At 37.6% G+C, this 24,026-nt stretch overlaps 1 protein-coding gene across 7 annotated transcripts in view; it reads right to left on the bottom strand.

Moving 5' to 3' along the window:
* LOC408275 overlaps positions 1-24,026 on the bottom strand; it is a 45,508-nt gene that overhangs the window by 5,135 nt on the left and 16,347 nt on the right. For 2 of the 7 annotated variants that reach the window (XM_016914577.2, XM_006569174.3), the window contains exons 2-3: positions 8,734-8,890; positions 7,971-8,277 (exon numbers count right to left, since the gene is read on the bottom strand). In XM_016914577.2, coding sequence (XP_016770066.2) covers positions 7,971-8,205 — 235 coding nt within the window. In that variant the 5' untranslated portion in view covers positions 8,206-8,277; positions 8,734-8,890. Of the gene's footprint in view, positions 1-4,128; positions 4,598-7,970; positions 8,891-24,026 lie in introns of those variants that run through there. The other 5 variants (XM_016914578.2, XM_006569176.3, XM_006569177.3 and 2 more) reach the window with 4 other exon arrangements.

Raw genomic sequence — 24,026 nt, 5'->3', positions numbered from 1 at the left:
TTGTCGTAGTGTGGAAATTTTTCGACGATAAATGTATCTCTAAACGATATTTTTAGAGAATTGTAAGAGAAGAAAAATTTTGAAACGAGTCGTAATCGATGTGATAATTGTAGGATTAATATCGTTTAAAACGTATTTATTTCATTTTATCGTTAGACAATTGCGAGAGCAAAAAAAAAAAAAAAAAAAAAAGTTTGAAATCATCTGTGACGACGAGAAATTCGATAAATTTTAGAGTTAATGGTTTTATTATATTAAAGATCTCATTGTACCGCACTATTTACACTATTGTACGTTGCAACTAGTTTTCAATTATGATAATAATCCCACCACAATCGCGTAACTATTACCGCATCGTTATTATTATTCGACGTTTCTATGGTGTATTATTTAAGAGTGGCATCACCGAGTAACAGTAATCGAGACAAAAGAGATACGCGCACACGAGTTTCACCGCTCGTTTCCGCGTACAATTACACGTGGTACAACTACACGCTACACAATACCTATTACTTGTATTACACAGCTCGAAACAAAGTGGTCCCTCCCCCTCACGGACTAAAGAGACGCGATCTACATAAATTCGCGTAATTTCAAACGTGCAAGACTTTATTTCACGTAAATATAATAATTCAAACAATAATGAAACAGAATCTGTCTCAAATTCTAACCCTGCTTATTCACCGAGCCGATATATTAAGTTGCACCACGCCAATCTTGGAATAAATAACGATCGACTTGTTTAAAACTTAATCTAATTAATATTTTGTCCTCTTACATTTCCTTTGTGTAATAAGCTCTCTTTTGTATTAGTTTTCACTGTTTCTTGAGAAGCGTACAAATTTAAACCGAAGCATATGGAAATATTAGGTTAGCTTTCGGAGAGAAGATTCTATCGAGGATTGAAAACGAGCGAAATCCGTATCGAAGATGGATTGAAAGGCAGTGGAAGCAAGAATTAGATGTAAAGCTAAAAAAATGTGCACTTTTGAATAGAATTATAAACTGTGACAAGAAGTGGATGCTATACGATCTGGATAACGATTGGACACTAATGAAAATCCTAAACACATGTCTAAAAAAGTCACGGCGACTATACGATGGTCTGCAAAAGGAATAATTCGTTACTCTTTTCCTAAACAAGGAGATACCGTAACAGCGACATCCTACTGCCAAAAAATTAATTAAGAAACAACCCGCGTTAGTCGATAGATCACCATACTCGCCAGATATTTTACCGACCGATCCTCGCTTGTTCTGCCGTTTACACTTGTTTTCCGAAAAAATAAAATATTCGACACTCGAGAAGCCGTAAAAAACTAATTCGAAAAATTTTCTTCGCGTTTTTCTTTTATAAAAATGGAATATTTCGACAGTTGGGGAAAAAAATAAATCGAAGTCAATAGTATTTCGATCGAATAAAAATTACAGTTATCAAAAATGTACATCGTTTTTCTTCCGACCAACAAAAACCGTAATTTCACGTGGTGCGAACTAATAAATCGATAGAGTAATAAAATTGACACCGTTAAAAAAAACTTCATTTAAAAAAAAAAAAAGATCGATACGATATTGTTCACCTGCTCCTCTTCCACCATTCCATCCCATTCCACTCCTTCTCTCTCTTCCATCGATCCTCCCAACTCTAACTGTATCCCCGTTTCCTGTATCTCTAAATTGGTAACGGCGATCCAACGGCGAATCGAACTGTATCGAAGGTCAGGATGTGTCTGTCCCTCGATTTAGTTCCAACCAACGTATGTGTGTGTGTGTATATTCCGCGCGCGTATAGAGCCTGGAATATCCAGTCGGTAACGGCCGTTTCTTACCCGTCGCTTCTTGGCAAAACTTCGAAAAGAAATTACGCACGTATTTTCGTATCGTTCCACTTTTAACTCGTGTTAACGCGTGAAATTCGCTGGCATCTTTGAGAAAAAAGAAAATAAAAAAAAAAAAGAAGAAGAAAAAGAAAAAAGAGGAAAAGAACGAAATAAAGAGATGTTTGCATCGATCGATGATAATACAAAGAAACTCTCGAGTTTACTTTTCTTCGATACAAGCGGTGTTGCGATATAAGCGGAAATATCCGAGACAATGATTCGGTGGAAATAAATATGCAAAAAATTCTCGTGTGCCAAACTGGTCGGCTCGTTCGAATAAAATAATGGTGATCACATCCGCGATTAACTCGTTACTTGTTTACAGTTTTGGAGAGAATGTTTATTTATAATTCGACGTAGCTTTCTCGAGAAAAGTGTCACGGGTCGAAAATAGAAGAGTAAATAATTGATACGTGTTTCGCAGGGAAGGGATATTGATTCGATTGAAAATTTATTCGAGAATTTATCGCGACCTTGCAAAATTCGTATAGCTAAGGTCAATAAACTTCGATTAAGAACAGTTTGTTATTTTTATCTATCCATCTAGTTAAAAAAAGATCTTGTTCGTTGATTTGAAAAGGGAAGAAAATCACGCTTGAAAGAAGATTAGATATTAAAAATATAAAAATTCCTCTTCGTGAAATATATATATATATATATAATGCGATGCACATAATAATACTCGTTCAAATTTGTTAATTAAATTATTATCCGCGTTTTACTTTTTACTAATTAAACTAAGCTAATTAAATTACTCGTAAATATGGAACAATTATTTCATATTGTTACAATTAGATCCTACACTTATCGCGACTTATCTTTATTATCGACAAAGCATTAAATTGATTGGGAGGAAAAAAAGAAATGAATTAATTTAAATCAAGAAATAATCAAAGTTGACGATTGTTGTAAAAAAAAAAAAAAAAAAAAAAATATCGCGTGATTTATTTACTCCACGTAATTACCAATTATGTAAATGATCGTATATTGTATCGATTATTTTTCACTTTTCGAAAGATTGAGATATTTTATGAATATTAATCGAACGATACGATTCGATACGATTTTTAAACGAGTTTCGAAACAGAATTCCCGTAAAATAAATTTGTCTTATTATGCAAAAATTTTTTCAAATCTAAAATTATCCTGATCGTAAAAAAAAAAAAACCGGCTTGCGCGATATCGTTTTTTTTCTCTTAAAAAAGATTAACCAAATTACTTGTATCTTTTTATCTCTCGTTCGAGGATTATATCTCGTATTTTATATTGTAATCAAGCAGATTATTTTTTTTATAATTATTTTATTATTATTATTATTATATTTAGAATTCTTTGAAATATCGCATAATCAAAGTTTCAAAACGATCAATTTCGTACGATTTCTACATTATTAATCGTCGGTTTCGTTGTTCAACAATTATTACTTCATCAGATTTCGTTAATAATTTAAGAAAAAAAAAAAAGATAAATATTTCATAATACAAAATTGCTTTAACATTTAATAAATCGACTTTTGATCATTTTTAATAATGGAGATTATTTGAAGGAGAAAAAAAAGAACGCGCGATTAAAGCGTTATTATTCGCGGAAACAACAGTTTCACAGTAACTAGAAATTGCGAGACTAGAGAGAAGTTATCGAGACAGCCTAAGCCACAGTTGAATACAATCGATAAAAGTGAACCGTGTGAATGATCGTAAAATTCCACCGTTATTAATTGGCCTGTTCTCACAATCAGATTACCGGGTTAATAAACAAGATTTTAATTTCTTTTCCCTCGTTTTCCCTTGAATTGTGCTCGATGCAAATTTTTTTTGAAACGTGCCAATCTAATCAGCGAGTATTAAATTATCGTTACGATAATTTGCATCTAAATTGCTCTGGTAATAGGAGAGAGACACATTGTATCGCGTTTATATCCGAAATGTAATGTTCGAGTAAAATAAGAAAATGTTTCAATCGCGATTTTTTTTTGATTCGCGAAAAAAAATACAGTTGAACCGTTGCCAAATGGGGATTGACTAAAAAAAATTGTCTCATACGTGTTCAGCTGTACGTAATACTCGCACCAATATGGCTTTCCGAAGCGAAACTGTTTGAATTCGTCGTTAAAGTTGTGTAAATTAAAAGTAAAAATATCGTTCTTCTTATGATCCGATCAATAACTCGAGATCCGATATTATACGTTGAACACTTTTGCAAAACAAAATACAATAACAATTTAAAATTATTATACTATTTTCTTTACCATTTCTTATCGTAACGTTTTTCTAAAAATCTTCTCTTTACGCGCTTTGCTCTTTCTTATTTGTATTCCAATCCGATAGTCGTTCTCTTTTCACTTAGAACATCCTTTAAACATTTCTCGACACACCGCATAAAAATTGCAATTCCAACTTTTTCCACGAGTACTCGTCCACACACTAATTTGCGTTATTTAATCTTCTGTATTCGATATATCGATACGAACGAGAGAAAGCAGCGATTCGTTGACAATGATCGTCACGATTCAATGACACGAGAAACGTATATGTACGCTCGGTACATATCGAATCGCGGGCGGAAAAACGGGCGATCTGGAACGGACGCGGAACAGGAAACAACGAGTGAGGGAGGTTCGAACAGAGTCCAGGTTCGAGAACGAGCAAAACTGTGGATGCACGGTCGCCAGCCCGTAACACGTTCGATATTATCCAATTAAAACTAATACCGTCCATTTTTCTTCCGTTAGGCCATCCGCCATATTGCCTAGACCCGGTCGATCAAGAGATTTCTATGGAAAATGAGAGGCGGAATGCGACAGTGCTCCCCCTGCACGATGTAGTTTCGCCGCGCTGCTGCTCCTCTCCTAGTTAGCGGCTCGCGCAGGAAATGAAAAGTTTCGAGCTAGTTTCGAGCACGGATCCATTGTTGCCGGCTGGATGCCAATCCAGGCGTCCACGTTCAATTGGGGAGCCGAGGTAACGAACCTCCACGATCGATCGATAATGCAGATGCATGGGATTGATGCGACGAGGCCGTTTAATGGAATCTACGATTGCTTTTTTCTTCAACGTTCATTCTTTCGTTACGAAATCGAGAGATTCTAACGATGCATCATCGTGGATAGGAATTTTTAACGGAGAATTAATCTTAAAAAAATGATTTTAATTGCGCGATATATATATATATATATATATAGTGAATTTTTTTCCCCTAGATTCTTTCGTCGTTTAGTTCGTTTCGTTCGAACGGGAGACACGTGTCGTTGCGAAACGGTTGTTGTGTGAAATTTTTGCACTTTTTTTTTTTTTTTTTGCCCTACTATTTGCACCCAGCGGAAATTCCAGATAAAAGTAGGCGCATGCCTTCGTGCCGATTGCACGGAATGGAGGAAATACGAGGATAATTTATTACGATACGTCGCGTTATTTCCATTGGAGAAAATAGAGAAGGAAAATTAGAGGAATTTTAAGGGTACGAAAAGATTATTTTCGTATTAAAAATGAGATCAATTTACAGAATTAGTGTTTGGCAGATATTTAGAAACCGGTTGTCGAGAGGAGGGGAAAAAAGACCTTGGAGATCTTTGCTCGCGAAGTATTATTAAAATAAACGTAAGTCAAATAAAAATTATAGGAGGTCGAAGATGACGATATTTGGCTAGATGTATTTGCATTCTTCTCGAGAATGGCGCGAAGGTGAACGAGAACGAAACTCGTATCAAAAAACTGGAAACTGTTCAAAGGAGATTCGAGGAAGAGAGGCAGGAATATCATTCTAGAAACTTCCTTCTTATTTCTTTTTTTTTTTTTTTTTTTTCACGCAAAACGTATATATACATCGATCCATAGATCCCCTCGTATATACATCAATTAACGTATTTATTCCTTCGATTGAAGATTATTCAAATGTCGCCTGTATCATTATCAACTGTAATAAAAACTTTCAAATTATGCACGTATTTAAATACGCGTGGGGAATTAATTTATTCTCCTCACGTATCGTTATTGTAAACAAGCGACAATACTTGACCTTCATCTTTCAAGTACTCCAAGTCAATAATAAGAGGTTAAAAATAAAAATAAAAAAAAGGTACCACATCTCCTCCTCTACACATCTACGAATCTTAAAATCTAGGAGAAACCTAACCTAACTCTCCATCGAAAAAAAAAATTTCAAAAATACGAAAGAAATTATGTATCGTCGATTATTTGTTGAACGATTGTTTTCGAGTTCAACGAACGAAAAACCATTCTAAACGTCGCGATAATTCCTCGCCTGATAACTCCACGTCTAATCTCTTCATACTATTATTCCACGTAGCCTGGGGGAGGAGGAGGGAGGGAGAGAAGGTATCGATGCGCATTGCATTCCTTTCGTTACGAGAGAACGGAATCTCGATCGTAAACGGGTCATAAAACGCGACGGGAAATAAAGAGAGAGAGAGAGAAAGACAGAGAGAGACAGAGAGAGAGAGAGAGAGAGAGAAAGGAAGGAAAAGAAATTAGGCGCAAAATGTCAACGCGAATTTCCCCAGGAGCGACGCGTGGTGAGAGATTAAAAAAGAAAGAAGCATTGCGCGGTGCAACGACCGGACATAGGCGTATACGGAGGGGGGCTCCTACTTTCTCTGCATACCTTCGCCTCGGACTGGGTCGGCCTTAATCATCGTGAACGCCATTATTACGGTACGTTTATTCCCAACCGCCTTATTTCGCCCGCGATTAATTAATTCCTGCCCCCCCTCGATATTTTTCCTAATTCCCAATCTCAAAGTCGCGCGTTTTCGTTAAAATCTGTAATTTTCGTTTATCCGATTTTTTTTTAGTCCTGTACACTTGTCCTGATAAGTCGACAAAAGATGATAAATAAGTAAATAAATAAATTCGATTATTGCACATGGAATGTTATTACACAAGTTGTTTTCGCTAAACAATTTATTAACGAAATAAAAATTGAAGTATAAGTAAAATGTAATTCGCGGCAATTCGAAAAGAAAACGCGCTTCAAACGAAAGAAACGATCTAATTTTTCGAGAACGGGGCGAGGGAAAAATCTCGCGTCATTGCGATAATAATAAATGGATGAAAAAAACGGAAAAACTCTTGCAACCGATGTCTCATGACAATGAGTCAATTTTTTATTTTAAGAACTCGTTTTACGTAACCAAATCGATAAGGTATTCTTAGAAACGATTGGTATAGTCATTTTACGACCCATTATGGTTATCGTTCAGATAGACGAGAGGATAGAAGTTGAAATTAATGAAATTGTTTCATATATATATATATATATAGTATATATACGATCTGTTAAATTCGCCACATCCGACACCAATCTCTCGAAACATTTAACGGCGATTAAAAAGATAATCGATCGAGAGTCGAGTTGGGGAAAAAAAAAACTCGAATGCGGCCGCCGCTTGTATCGCGTATCATATCTCGAAACGCAATTACGGCGCCCCTTTTACGAGACTCGGCTGGTGGCCGCCGCTTTCGATACACGGCGGCAAAGTTTAACGATAAACTTTGGGCGAAGAAAAGTCGAATTTATATTTACAGCCGTATATTACAGGCTTCTTTTCCAGGTGTTCCGTTTCCCGCTACTGTAATGGATCCAACACGTACGATTGCGCCAGTTAACCTTGCGCTCGACCAGGCTAACTGCAAGAAGTATTGCGCACTTCCGGCTGCTAGCTGCTAGCTCGTCGCGTGTCTCGCGAGCTTCAGAAATATGCGCGCGCCTCCTCTCTACGCGTCCCTCTACAATAATTGCCGTTTCGTGAACGGTCGGGAGTGGGGAGCGACAGAGAGAGAAGTGGGGATGGATGGTGGCTCGCGCGATTATTTTATACGTGCCGTGGTAGACACGAGGCTCTTTCCACGTTGAAGGAATAATCGATCCATATCTCCGTATCTATATCTATCTCGTCGATCGCTCGTCCAAGCTATTTTTATTTATCCAGGTTAATCGTAACGAATTACCAATTCGAGAGACTTTGTAACGCTAGGCCTTGGAACGGTTTAAAGAGAAAGAAAAGGAAAATGACACGCAATTGGTCGATCATCGACGAGAAAAAAGGAAGAATAAAAGATTTTATTCGCTCACCTTTGGCCCATCCAGTGAGAACGTTCCCAAGATAAGCGACCTTGTAGCAGGGGTCGTACTCGGTGATCGAGGCATTGCCACGATGCCTCCTCCAAAGCCTGCCGAGCCCCCTCTTCAACGATCTGAGCGTCCTCTGCCCGAATTCTTTCCCGCCGCTCGGATTCTGCGCAGTGCCGCCCTCCCCGCTGCTCTCCTCCTCGATGGGATCCGCGACCACGTCGCCCATCGTTTTCATCCTTTTCTCTCCCGAACAGCCGCGAATATATCCCTATCTCTTTCCACCTTGGCGCGCGACTACTCTGCTACTCTGCGCACAGACACGTGGAACGATACATAACAAAGGAAGCGCGCGCCGTTCGACAAGGATAACGGGTAGGAAAATCGTCGCTACTTTTCGTGCAACCGAAAAAGAAGAAGAATAAGAAGGAAGGAGAAGAAGAGGCGAATATCGCGCGAAAGGAGATTGCAAAGGAGAGCTCTCGACCTTTCAGGGTCCTGTGGCGGCGGCGGCTGCCACTGCTGCTTCGAGTTATCCAACACAACCAGGTGGATGAGCTCTATCGAGGTCACGACCGGTGCCGGTGATCGAGAGAGCTTGTGAAACTCGAATAAATCTCTCTCTCTGCGCGATGCCGAGTCCCCCCACCCACCCGCCCCCCTCCCCTCCCGCGCCGCTCCGAGATTACTACTACCACCACTACACCGCTACAACGGCGGCGCACCAACCACCGACCACCGGCCCCGTTGTGTTGTGTTTCCACACCTCAAGGCCGACCTCTGCCAGTTATTTCTCACGTACGACGGCGGAGAAGAGGTGGTTCTCACGAAAAACCGGAGATATCTTCCGGAATATTCCTCCTTCCGCCCCACCCCGCCGAGGATAACAGCGCGACGAACAATGTCCTCCTCTTAGCCCGTTCCTGAAACAGAACAACAAATTTTTCGAATCTTTCTTTCGATTATAAATGCATCGTAGAAGCGAGAGAAGATGGTAATACTGGTTGTTATTGGAGGTGGTCGAGGTAGGAGGTCAAGACTGGTTACGAGTTATTTTTAATAACTCGCTGTCGAGTCTCCCAAAGTGCGAGTCTTGAAAAAAAAAAAAACTTTGCATACGCTTTCTTTAAGCGTATATGCAATAAAGGAGAGAAGAAGAAGAAGAAGCTTAGTCACGGTTGATAATTATAAAATGATCGTAACTATCTCCTCCCTGCATCGAACGTTAACGGTAATTATATCGTTGCCAATATTTTCCAATTTTTCTCGAAACGTATCGAGCCGTAAATGAATACACTGTTCGAGTTAGGCGAACAGGTGCGAAACCGGTATACCGTTCGGGAAATACATTGGCAACGTGTGTATTTCACGCGTGCACATGTAACTCTCCTCTTCCATAACTTTACGTTCATTATTTATAAATACGGACGATCCGTCACCTCTGGAGTTGCGAAAATATTCCTGTTGCACGGTTAAAATATTCGTACGAAAAAAAAAGTCGTTTCGAATCTTCGACGTATTTTTGTAACAGGATTTCGTGAGGATTCCGTCACGGTTTAAAGAGGCAGATAATTCTTCGATGCACGTGGGAAAAACACGTGCTTCAGTTTTGAACATCGTATTATGGAGAAATCTACATTGCCATTGTACCGACTCCATGTGCTGTACAGCGAGGAAAAAGTGAAAAGTATAGGTTAGGTTCGAGTTGCTATGTAAAATGAAAAGAGTTTTGAAGGAAAGTCTCGAAAGGAAACGTTTATTTTCACTGCTTTTTTGTTTCTACCTATATTATTTGTCGCATATCGATGTAGTATAAAAATTTCTCGTAATATATTTAAGCTGATTATAATTTATGATAATTGTACGTATACGAACAAGATATATTAATGTTACATCGAAATAATTAATAGTTTCGAAAATATTTCAACTTCCAGTCCGGGATGATTATCCTAACGTGACTTCATAAATAAAAATAACTTTTACGATTTTGAATATTCAAATTATAGCTCTTCCACTACTATGTAACGTGTGCTGTTAGAATTGTCAACAAAGCGTTTGAAGTGGAGATAGGCGGTCCTAGCGAAGGACCCCTCTCGCTCCTCTGCCGTCCCGCGCGACTTCTTTTCAGCGGTAAACATTATCCAAAGTTATTCTTTCAACGAAAACAAATGCAAGAGTGTGACCGAGCCACGTGTCACGTAACATTCTACGTCAATAATCTGAAAAGAAATTTTAAAAGAAAAGAAATTCGCACGAATAATAGCGAATTTTCCTGCCCTACATATTCATTTGTGTTAACGACAAAACAGTTGCTTCTCGCAACTTCGCCCACTCGTCAATAACAGATGCGAGTAACAGGACAACGGCGTAATACAATTTTACCGACCGACCTTCTAGTATGTTCTGCGTCGAAACATCGTTAAGCACGTTGGTCCGATTTGGAAACGCATGGAACGATAAGCACGTGCTAAACGATTCAACGATTAAAAAAATGATCCGTTGTTTTCACGATCGAACGTATATCCGTGCAACAAATATTCCCACACAATTGCCTCTATCTCCACTCAAACGAATATGAAAAATGACGAACAATTGGTGAAAATTTTCCACCGTGTAAATAAACGAAGGTGCGCATGCGCACGCGCATGCTTCGTGCGCATCCACCATGTTGCACGGATTAACCGCCTCGCGTTTTAACAACTTCGATCGATATTTTAAATTAGGGACTATAATCGTAATCGTAAAAACGTATCGTAGAATTTTTTCAACGGTTTTTTCCTACTCTACATTCCTACTTGCGTAACAAAGCGTCGAAATTCGAAATCGGATGGCAATCGTTGCCGTGTTGCGTCAATTTTTTTTTCGATGAAAACTCGGTCTACGCGATAATTCGTAAAATAAGCACGTTACAATTGAAATAAACGTCCAAGTTGGCGAAATTTATTACATCCACACCACAGCAGGTATAGACGCCAGCAAACTACGTAATTCGCGCGTAATGCGTTAGAAGAAAGACACGGTGAAAGTATAATTTAACGCACTGGTGAATATATATATATATATATACACAATTGAAAGTTCCAATAAGGGTTCTCGAAGATGATATTTATTCGAATTATATCGATACACCTGGAATTTTATTTATTACCCGATAATAACGTAATTTTACATACAAGCGTTATCTTAAAACCCCTGTTTATCGCATTTATATTTATTACATTATCTTTTATCTTGGCCAACAGAATTAAATAACACGATCGTGAGTAATAACAGAGGCGAAAATTTTCCTGATCTCGACACGATTATCGTGGGGGATCCGATATAGATTAGCACGGAGAAGGGACGCGTTAATTGAACGTTTACGAAATTTAAAACGTTAAAACGAAACGAAAGGATGGAGCGTAAAAGTTGGTACACGGTTTGCTGAATTTCGAGCCCAAGGCTTCTTCGCCTGGTCTTCGACTCGGCTCGGCTCGGCCGAACCTTGCTAATCGCCTGTGTTTTTTGCCCGCTTAACTTATCTCTCCGGAAATTACGGGCTTCCAACGGAAGTCTTGCGGTCGGCGAACGTTGGCCGAAACAATCGAATTCTCGCGTTTGGAAGCGTTATTAAAAACTTTACCTTTCCTTCGAAATTCGAAATTTCGAATTATCTCCGCGGGAAAGGGACGAAGAAGGGGAAGGTGACGAAATTGTTCGTTGCAATTTAATCTTTTTTCTCTCTGAAAAAACGACGAAATAAGAAATTATTTCGAAGGTGGTTATTTCATTGGAACGGAGCTCAACTCATCGGCGAGGAATGGGATCACAGCCCAATAGAAACTGGAGTGTTGTTAAACAGGGGATAATCGCAGCCGCTTAAAGTCAATGCTGTGCAAAAAGATGGCAGGTGTAGCTTTTACAATGGGACAAAAATAGAACGGCTTGGATTGCCATACAATGACATTCAACAATTACGTAAGACTTGTTTCATCAAGTGTTACTGTATAACCAATAATTGCTCACCGATATATATATATGGTGTGACAACGAATTCTACAAAACAACGAAATATCGTATCATAATTTTTTTAAACATAAAAAAATGGTTTAAAATACGCGTAAAAAAAGGCACGTGCGCGCGGTTGTGACTTTTCAAGGTCCCCTTTTATTCATTTTTTTTTTTCTCTCTTTGGAATAAAATGTATAAGATTTTTTTTTCTTTTTTTTTTTTCTTTTTTTTCCCTGCTAAAATTGTCTTGTCGTCCAATTTAATGTTCCGGCTTGCTTCCATGAAAAGCATCGATTGTCGCGCTATTTCTAAAAGTATTCTTCAACGACTTATATAACTTAACGATCCTCTCTCGCGAACGATGTCGCTATGAATATTTATAGGGACAAGTATATCAAAATATACTTGTTCGAGGAAGGGGATACATTTATTGAAATCGTAAATAATATTATATCTCGAAATAAAATCTTCGATATCCTTCGATAAATGTATCAATTGGAAAACAACAAAAAGAAAGAAACGAACAAAGTTATGATATCATCGTTTGAAATGGAAAAAACTACGAGAGAGATAAAATTTTGGTTTCTTTTTCGATCTTCGCTTCTTTTCTGGGATTTTTTTTTTCCCCTATTTCTCCCACCTGTTGTTCCTCCTTGAAAAATCAATACTTAGAATTCACGATTCAAATCAATCAGGAGAATTAAAAAAAAAATTTTAATCGACGATAAACGATATTTTTAGCATCAAGAGTGAAATCTTATTGTTTATAATCGAACTATTGTACTCGATCGAGAAAAAAAAAGATCGATAATATAATAAAAATATGATAATCGCGAGTGACGATTGGAAAATTATTAATGGAACTGATTCATCGTAAAATACGATAATAACGAAAAAAAAAAAGGAGATCTATCGAAACAAAGTTAATGGAAAAGTTCAATTGACCATTATTAGCATTATAAGTAGCTTGCATTTTAAAATGCAACGGTTAATTGCATATTCAAACGAATATTATTCGTTACATACGTAATATATGATAATGCAAAGAAGAAGAAAAAAGGAAAAAAGTGTATTTACACAAAGTTTCGAAATTTTATATTCTTACCGTTCGAATATAATTTGCTTCGGTTCCCGACTTACCATCCGAGCACGCGGTATCGATCGATTCCCGAGAGCGCGAGATTTCAATTAGAAATTTCCACGTTTACGATCGCCCCTCTCGAGTTTAAAGTTGTTGTATTATATATTGTCCGCGCCACGGCCGATTCAGCGCAATAATTGAATTCGCGTAATTGTTATTACGTCGAAATAAAAAAATATACGCGTATATAGTTGTTTAGAAAGACAAGAAGAAGAGGGACTCGATCAATTACAACGAACGGGTCTCAAAATCAATTTGCCAAGATTTCCATCGTACAAACACTTTCCACCGTTGCAACTATCATCATCGTCATCATTTTCGACGAAATTAATACAATTAATTTAAAAACTATAAATATAATTTATTTTCAATAAACAATAATAATATTTCATAATAAAATAATCATACCATTAATTCAAAAATTAAATTAAATTTTATTTATCTATTTACTCGTATATCCAAATTTACAATTTTATTAATTAGTATAAAATTTTAACGTAAATTTAAATTATTAAATTTATAAGTATTATATAAGTATTCGACAAAATTATTTATCTTATCTGATAAATACGTGTTCCAACCCTTTCTTTTCGATAATTAATTATCGATTAATTAATCGTCCTTTAAAGATTAATTCTTCTTGCATTAATAACAATTGAAAAAAGGAGAATCATTACTTCTCTTCTGTTCAATTATTCCTTCGATCGTAAAATCGAATCACGGAAGAAACTATTTATGTTACGCAGGTGTTGATTGATCGAAGATTAATCGAAAAAAAAAAAGAAGATAAAATGGATTCGAGGAATAGATACGAGTTGTGAAAAAAATCTCTGCAATTATCGATCTTTTTATCTATATATATATATCTCGATATAATTACCTCGTAATTATATCCTGCACAAATGTAACGCAAATTACACGATCGATCGATCCTGCAACAATTTTTATCGACCTACCTGTTTTACCCACCGATCGCGATTCTTAATTTTACCATTCCGATTGTTTCTGAGGTTATCGAGGCTGGAAAAATTAAAGATTCATAACAACCGATAACCTTCGTTTAAAACTAGAAAAATTCGTCGTGGAGTTCATTTTTCTGCAAAAGGAAAAAAAATGGAAAGATAAATATACGTATTTTTATTTGTTGCACGAGTCAAAGAGAGAAAAATACACAATCCTTTAGTGCCTCGATGATTTTTAATCCTCGGTCAAGGATCGAGCCCCGACCGTGATCTTTCCGTAATTCGAGTGTGACGAGGCCGTGTCGTATCTCGAGGATCGATGATTCACCGGCCGATCGAGATACCGAATTGGCAAGAACGAGAAGGGAGGATGGATCGCGTGGAATGCGAAATAATCCGGGACGCGAGGCGAATAATCGTGGAATAATTCGGCATTGGACGAAGGAGACGCCGTCAAAAATTAGAATAAAAAATTAAATCGTGGAAATAACGCGTGGAAGAAGCGAGGCGAGTGGGTTCGATCGGCGGATAGATCGGTGAAAGGATTAAATGTCTACACTTTCACCGAATAAATCTGCCTTTGATCGGGGAAAAATTTTTCGAGTCGATAAAAATCTCTAAAACTTTGTTAAAACCATCCTCTATTTCGAAAGCAACTCTCAATTCTCGAGGGAAATAAGGAAGAGAGAGAGAGAGAAAATATATATATATGTATATGAAACACCGACAAAGGAAAAGATGAGATGAAGGGAAATGGAGCGTAGCCCTGCTGCACCGGAACCTCCCATCCATTGTATGTTAAACCGACGATTGCGAGACGTCTGAAAATTCACCTTCCATCCTCGCTCGTACAATGATACGCTTTCGTCACGATACGATTTACAGACCGGGAGGGGATTCGTCTATACCGAAGGAACGAATTATCATATCCCGCTTTCTTGCTCGAAAGACGCGCGGGACCGAGTCAAATTGAATTAAAATTGAAGGACGAAGTCGATCGATCGATATTTATGTAACGTATCGTTGGAAAAAAAGGAAAAAAGTGACAAGTAAACGCAATTACTCGAGCGTCATCGTATCCGGTTAAAAGGCCGTTCAACTCTGCCGGTAGAAACTTTCGCCTGACACTTTCATACGAGGTGTAAAGGAAAAAAAAAAAAAATGTTTCCAACCGGAGGGAGAGAGAGAGAAAAAGTATCCGAATCAGATATTAAAAATTAATCGCGATAAGAAAGTTTCCTCGTAAATCGTATCCTTCGAGGATGTTTACGAGCATGAAAAAACGAACGAATCTTTATATTTCCGTGGATAGAAATTTATACGTTTGTTGAAAAAATTGTTAAACCGTGACAAGTTTACGAGTTTCGCGTTTTTTTTTTTTTTTATATTACACGCCGTAAATTAATCGTAACATGATGTTGAAAATCTTAAAAATTCATCAGATCGCAAATGCGAATACATCACGGAACACAATTTCCCTTCCTTCCTTTTTTCCCTTTTTAAACCCAATTAAATCCAAAACTCGATACGAAAATTACAATACGAGAGCGCATCAAGGAGTCGGTTAACGATATATCTGCTCCGTTAAACGTGACTAATTGGTCGCGCCACCACGCGAGAGATTAGCCAAGTATTCCGCTTCCGATCGGGAACGAACGCCCCTCCCCTACTCTCGGTTTCACCATGATCCCCGCGAAGCTCGACTCGAGCGGTCCGATCGGCGGTCAAATCGACGACCGCGTCAATTGAGAACGAACTCTGACGCCCAATCTTCCATTAATCGATTAAACGAACGATCTCTGAAGAGACAGAGAGAGAGAGAGAGAGAGGGGGGGCACGAATCTTCTCAAGGAAGGAAGTAAGGGGTCGAGACGACGTTCTCACGACGAGAGGCATCGCTATCGCCAATCTCCCCGCGGATCCTAATTGCAATCTCTTACGCTCGCCTACGAGTGGTAACCGCAGCCATTTAAACTTGTGTCGTTATATCGCGTAGATAGCTCGAGCGCAGAGAGATTCCCGCGAAACGGATGTAGGAACAAATAGGAAATGCTATTTTTCTCTTTTTAATTCGACACGCGTCCACGAGATGCTTTCGAAAAAAAAAAAAAGAAAAACATTTGGTTATTTTCGAGTCGAGTCGAGTCGAGAGAATTTGCATAATTCGACTCGTTGGGAAGGCTTCGTTAAAACGGCGAAGAAATCGATTAAAATGCAAATTAACGAGATGGTTTTTTTAAACGAGCTAATCGGATTCCAATCTATTAGATGGGTTTCCTTTGTTAATTCCTACACGATTTTATAAATAGCGCGATATATAAATTCCTCACTTTCCACCTCTGTTACACCTCTCTCCACGGTTACTTAATTAAACGCGGACTTATTACGCGTGGTTCGATTTACACGTAGCACGTAACGCGCTTCCCCCGCCATCGTGCGGGATTATTGGGAGGCTTGGTTATTAGCTCGGAATTACGAAATGGCACGGCACACGGTGTAACTTTTACGATAACAATAAGCGGTGGTCCCCTTGTTAAGGAAGAATTACGCGTGGTAGACTCGTAACTTTCCCCATTATTGCGCGCATCTATCTCGTGCGTAGATCAAAAGTACGTAGAGATTATATAATATTCGACGAGAATTTTTCCAATTCGGTTTCCAAATAAAGTATCGCGAGGAATCGATAGCGCACGCGGCGGAAACATTCCGTTAAATAATTCCCACGCGTATACGACATCACAATAAGACCACCAAGACTATTAAAATTTATCTTTCGGATGTTATTATTTATTACGTATTTTTCCTAACCCCGGCAATAAAATTGTCGACAGTAAAAAAAAAACAACTATAAAGATAAGAGTTATTAAACGCGACGAGAGAGAGAGAGAGAGAGAGAGAGAGGGAAGGAAGAAAAGGAAGAGAGAAAGAGAGAGAAAAAAACGTTAAACGCATAGAACAATTGGTTTGAAAGAAATATTTTCCAACGAGGAACAAACTGGTACCCGATTACGATATTTTTAAATTACGAAAGTACGTTTTCGAGGATATTCGAATAACGAATGTTTAACAACACCGTAGCTTCGAACCATTTTCCGCTGATGCGCAAAAATCGATCGAGTGCCCTCGATTCGAAAAAACGCGCCACAAACGCGGCGTGTAAAGAAGTCGATTCGACGATATAAAAAAGAAAAAAAAAAATAAGAAAAAAATATCAAGAGCACTTTCTACAGCGTCTGCTCCAGTTACAATCGTGATATTCATCGGCGCGTATGTACGTTCTCCCCGGTGTGGTTATAAAGCGATCAAGGTGCAACATCAATTTGGATCGTCGAGGGAGGGAATGAAAAAAAAAAGAGAGAGAGAGAGAAAAAGAAAATCAACATTCTCGACGCAGGTTTCTCCATACGCCCTTCGATACGATTATTTTTTAACGTAGGTCGAGGATGTCGAGAATTTTAATTGGTTGAAACGATGCTCAAGATATATAATTTGACGATGTAAATTTGTCCCGGCCGATAATTCAGATTTGAATAAATATAAAAGGCGAAGGTGATACATTCTGCTCGACCTCGGCCAAAGAACGTTTCAAGATCGTTTCCTGTAAGATTTCTCTTCCTGTAATCGTTCGTCTCGGATCTCGACAAGGTGAGATTCACGGACGAGGTTGACCGGCTTCTGGCAGGGAGGAGAGTGTTTTTTTTACAAAGTAGTTTTTACCGACTCTTTCTCTCTCTCTCTCTCTCTCTTCTCCTTCGACAAGAATTTCTCCGAATCCTCGCTCTTCTCGCTTTATATATTAAAAGAAATAATTCTAAAAAGATTTTTTAAACAAACTCGAAGGTCATTTATAATAATCGTTTCATACACGATCGAAGAATAATTTTTTCGAAAACAATTTTTTCTCCTCAAAACCAGTCTTCGTACGTTTTTAATCGAGAGAGACAAAAGGCAGGGAGGATAGGTTCGCAGTGGTTGGAATTTCAGTGTAAACCACCGGTTCAAAGTGTCTAATGGCCGAGCGCGAAAGAAAGAAGGAAATTTGTTCCCCGCCTCCTGTTCCCCAGCCTTGAACCCTCCACGGGGGACGGAACAGGTGGACGGAGGCGGTGTTCCGTGACGAGAAGGAGCGAGATTGAAACCGTCAAGTATGTCACGCGACCGACTACACCGCGGGCGCACCGTTTCACGCCATTTATCGCGGCGCGATTGTGTACCAATCCACGCGTCGTGAGACTCGTGGCGAGCACCGTGCGCAACGGCTTTTATTCAACGTTATTAATATATGGGCCCGGTTCAAAGGACACCTCGTCGGTGTCGCTCGGCATCAATTTTTCGCAGCGATGGCGCGCAACCGATCAAGCGGATTTAAAAAATATTATTTAAAAAAAGATTTTCGATCTTTAAAATTTTAAAAAAGGAGGATTTAAAAAAGGAGCTTCGATCGAAATTTGACTGTTCGGTAAAATTTATATTCGGCTAAATGGAACGTACGATACGTACGATTCTTCGTGTAAAGGTGAAAATGGGGGGAAAAAAATTTTTGAAAAAAAGACGAAATCGATACGATTGGAAAATCATAGACGATGATAGGATGATGGGAGGAAAAATTGCCGGATCTTTAATGGAGAAAAAAATAAATAAAATTGGCATTAGATCGAAATTTTACCTTCGAAAGTCAAAAAATCGTGATTCTTCGTAATTGTAAATGGGGAGATTTTTGAAAAAAGACGAAATCGATACGATTGTAGGAGGAAAAATTGTCAGATTTTTTATGGAAAAAAAATAAAATTGGATCGATAAATTTTATCTTCGAAAATCGAAAAATCGTGATGAAACGTACGATACATGATTTTTTTTGTGTAAATAGAAAAAAAAATTTTTTTTCAAATTTTTGAAAAAAGACGAAATCGATAAAATTGGCATTGGATCGATAAATTTTATCTTCGAAAGTCGAAAAATCGTGATGAAACGTATGATACATGATTTTTCGTAAATGGGAAAAAAAAGATTTTCGAATTTTTGAAAAAAGACGAAATCGATAAAATTGGCATTGGATCGATAAATTTTACCTTCGAAAATCAAAAAATCGTAATGGAACATACGATACTTGATTCTTCGTGTAAATGAAAAAAAAAATTTTTTCAAATTTTTGAAAAAAGACGAAATCAATAAAATTGGCATTGGATCGATAAATTTTATCTTCGAAAGTCGAAAAATCGTGATGAAACGTACAATAAGTGATTCTAAATGGAAAAAGAAAAAGATTTTCAAATTTTTGAAAAAAGACGAAATCGATAAAATTAGCATTGGATCGATAAATTTTACCTTCGAAAATCGAAAAATCGTGATGAAACGTACGATACCTGATTTTTTTGGAATAAATGGAAAAATAAAAGATTTTTAAATTTTTTAAAAAAGACGAAATCGATAAAATTGGCATTGGATCGATAAATTTTACCTTCGAAAGTCAAAAAAATAGTGATTTTTCGTGTAAATGGAAAAAGAAAAAGATTTTCAAATTTTTGAAATCGATATTATTGTAGAAGGAAAAATGACCAAATCTCTGATAAAGAAAAAAAAATAAATAAAATTGACATTGAAATAAATTTCATGTTAGACTAATGGAACGATCTGATTCTTCATGTAAATGGAAAAAAAAAAAAGATTTTCAAATTTTTGAAATCGATATTATTGTAGAAGGAAAAATTACCAGATCTCTAATGAAAAAAAAAAAAATAAAATCGAAATAAATTTCACGTTGAACTAATGAAAAAAAACGATATGATTCTTCGTATAAATGTAACAGAAAAAGATTTTCAAATTTTTGAAAAAATCGATACGATTGGAAATTATCAGATCTTCAATGAAAAAAAAAAAAAAAAAAAATTCAATCGATAATTTTTATTACGATAAAGAAAAGAATTTTCGAAATCGATCGATCGATCGAAAATAGTATAACAAAACGCGCGCGTTTTTCAAAAACAGAGTGAAAGAAAACCGGCCGGCTTTCTTTTCGTTACAGATGCAGAGAGGAATTTCTCTAATAAGAAATGCGCGTTTTCGGCGATAGCCGCCTGGCATACACGCGGCGTGCATCAACAAGGGATAGGGAAATGCATTAGAAAACACACAACAACTCGTGACTGAACTCTCTTAATCTTTTTCCGGTTGGCGAGCTCCTAAAGGCGCCTAAGAAAACTCCTCGCTCCTCTCTCTCTCCTTCGTTTCCTCTCTCGAACGTTTTCACACCTGGCAGGAAGGTACGATTAAAAGTTTCGTCGCCTAACCAATCTGTATTCAACGTGTTCCCCATCCGTTCCTTCGAAAGGGTTGATATTATCTCGCTCTATCATCATCGATGGAAAATCGATGACACGCTATTAATATATATATAATTTCTCAAAATTATGAAAATTAAAAAAAATATATATAATAATATATATATATTAATATAACATAATACAATAATTATAATAAAAAATAAAAAATAAAAAAAATATAATAAAAAATAAAAAAAATATAATAAAAAATAAAAATAAATTACGAAAAATTTCATTCTTTTGATCTTCTTCTCTCCTCTTCGAATTCCTAGTTTTATTCGGAAAAAGCATCGAATAATCGCGCGAGTATCGAAAAGTAACTAGATATATCTTCTGTAAAATGTGTCGAGTTGTTACGAGAAGCTATAAATGTTTATTAATTTCTAATCGATTTTTTGGGGGGGGGGATAATTTTTTTTCTTCGAAGATTCCTTCAAATTTAAATATTCATAGTTACGATTACGATTAATATTTTTATATTCCGTTGGAAGGTGGAACAGGCGCATTAGAAAGTTTCGTATGGAATTGGAATAAAAAAATTCTTTATAAAACCGTGACGATCGCGTGAATCGGTTTTTAACGGTGTTCTGAACAAGAGACGAAGAAATCGAGTTCGATTTGAGGAAAATCTTCGATGAAAATGCGAGATAAAAAGGATTAAGAACAATTTTTCCCTGAAAAGGAAAGAGAAAAAAGAACGATTAAATATTTTTACATTTGGATAATTTAATAAAATAAAATTTATCGATAAACTTTCTATCCCTCTTCGATCCATTTTTTCATTATGGGATTCAATTTTTATAAATTAATTTTATTAAACAATAAAATTGGATTTTTTAAAATATCATTTTTATTTATGAAGTTTACGTTGAAAAATCAATTATTGAAATTTTATCAAGAAAATTTATGTCAGTAACATTAAATATTCGTGAATTAAAAATTTCAAATTTTTTCGAGAAATATTTCCTTTGCAACATTTCTCTATCTTAAGAAAATACGTGGCGAGGGGGGTCGTGAAAAAAAATTTGTATCGATCGATATCCCGTTAGACGCGAGATAAGATCTGGAAGGAACAAGCGAGGCAAATGGATCGGGAAAAATTTATATTTATACCCATCCTTGTTCACGCGCGTTTCTATTTCAATCTCGAAGAAAAATTAGAAAAAAATTGCGAGAAATGGAATTTTTCGTTGTTAATAGAGCTTGGCCAAAACTTCATTAAAAATTAAATTAAAACAATCTGATACTTAATCTTGATCACTTAATTGCAATTAGGGTTGAAATTTCGAAATGGCATCGTTATTTAATCTATCGCTCGATCTCGGATTCTCTCGCGTACGTGTTTATTCTCTCTTAGAAGAGATAAAGCACTTTCCAGTGATACTTTTTCCAGAAAAAGTGGACGAACGAGTTTTCTCGATCGATCGACGAGAAAAACGAAGCGAGTATAATTTAAAGAAATTTTAAGCGCCCTTTCGAGAATGCAACGAAGAGAAGAAATAGGAGGAATAGCGGGATATTTTTCGTTCCGCCGATTGAGCCCTTCCAAATAACGGATCTCAACCCGTTCGAAAATTCTATTCCGCCTCTATTACGAGATACGGTGGAAACGGTATTTCTGTGTCGAGGCGGGATCCCACCGTCAATTTTCCACCAAGCTAATTTGGATTTCATAGAGGGGCATAAAAGATGCACGGGGAGAAGACGTTGATGGCGATTCAACTTGCGGCGCGCCGAGCGAGGTGGTTAACCGATGAAAATTCAGGATTAACATCGTTTGAAAACCGTGGGAACGTTTTCCCGCGCACCGCGAGAGCTCCCGATAAGAATCCCCATTTTAATTTCACCGAGGATGCTTTCGATTTCCATCAACGAGATCGCGGCACAGATCGAGGCCGCATGCGCGGATAGACGCGCATGCGCGTATATATCTTAGAGTTACATCTGCCCACGTGTTAAAATAAACCCAATAATATTTTAGATATAACCGAGCGTAATTAAACTATCTTTCTAGAGATATAGCACAAATTTTTATCAAATTATTAAGGAAACACGTTAGGACGAGAAGAGTGATACTTCATCGTTCGTTTCTTTTTTCTCGATCCCGTAAAGACGTCTCACGAATTTTATTAATATATTCCGCTCGTATCCGTTACGTGTACCCAAGTACACGTTCAAAGGCGGGACTAACTAACGTCTAATCGTGCAACCTAACGATCCAACTAACTAACGCGGGATGCACAGGAACAGCAACAGCAGCAGCGTCTTCGCATAACGATCCCCGGCTTATATATCCCCCCCGCCTGTTAGTCATCGCTGAATCATGATCCAGTGATACACGAGCCACCGAGTCGAAAGCAAAAAAAGACGCGTGGAAGACTTACGATACGCGCTGTTAGATACAACACACACCCTGCAGTTTGCCCTTTCAAGCGCGCCACTTCCGCGCTTGCGCACTCCCGGCCACTTATCTTTTGTCAAGAATCTCGACAATCGACGCGACCATTTGTACCTTCTGTCGCGGCCAATAATTTCGCGTCCTCCGATTCTATCCTTTTTATCGCTCCTTCGTCACATTTTGGCACATGCGCAACATATCCACGTCGTTTCTATACGTGGGAAAAAACCAAGTTTTCGCATTCGATGTTATTTTACTAGTATACTTTACTAGTTACTTTTTACAATTTATAAAATGTTTGGAGATAAGGATTCGAGTAAAATTTCTTCGATTCGATCTGTGAAATCTGGATTTGATTGGAAACTTTACGAATCGTAGACGCATCCGCGTTCTTTCTTTCTCGAAAATACGAAATGAAAAAAGAAAATAACACGTGGCTGGTTGAAACGACGCGTGCAAAAGCTCGGCAAAAATGGTGTGCTCGGCAATTTCAATTTAGCGTCGATTCGTTGGCGGGATGTGAAGGAAGGGAGAGTAGATGGAAATTGTTATCACCGGTCCCTCCGCTGAAATAAATTAACGCGTACGAGGTCGATAGTAAACGGCTTCATCGCGTAATCGAGAAAAATGCGTAATACGACGTCCCGCGGTGCTTCGGCCTATGCATCTCCCTCTCTCTCTCTCTCTCTCTCTCTCTCTCTCTCTCTCTCTCTCGCTCGCTCGCTCTTCGTCCGTCCCACGTCGTTAATGCATAATGCACCCCGATGCATCGCGCGTACACGATCGCCAGCAGACACGATCGTTTTCTCGATCATTAATCGATCGAAGGAGCATTGGATTAAAGGACGGTCGTCGCCGCGGCTGCGCAAATTATGTCCCGCGGCGTAAGCCGATCTTCGAGTCTAGTGATTTTCACCCTACAATGCATATATATATATTTATAAAAAATATATATATATATATATATATATATCGGGATTTTTCACCGCCGGGGGAAAAAGAGAGTTTTAACAGAGTTCTCTCGCTCCCCGATTCCTTTGCTACTCTATTTTGAAGGAAACTGGTAGAACTTGAACTTACGTGGATATCTGATAGTGATGGGTTTAAGCGTGTCGCGAGTATTTGATTCAGTAGAGACGAAAAATGAAAAATGTTGAGAATAAAAATTTATCGAAATTACGAAAAAATTTTGGCAAAGATGAACATATTATAGCTTAGTATAAATTTTAATAAAACTATGGAATGATA

Source organism: Apis mellifera, linkage group LG10 (assembly GCF_003254395.2).
Source record: "Apis mellifera strain DH4 linkage group LG10, Amel_HAv3.1, whole genome shotgun sequence".
NCBI lineage: Eukaryota > Metazoa > Arthropoda > Insecta > Hymenoptera > Apidae > Apis > Apis mellifera.
Note: the sequence above shows the minus strand (reverse complement) of the source record. Positions and strands in the feature narration are given on the sequence as shown.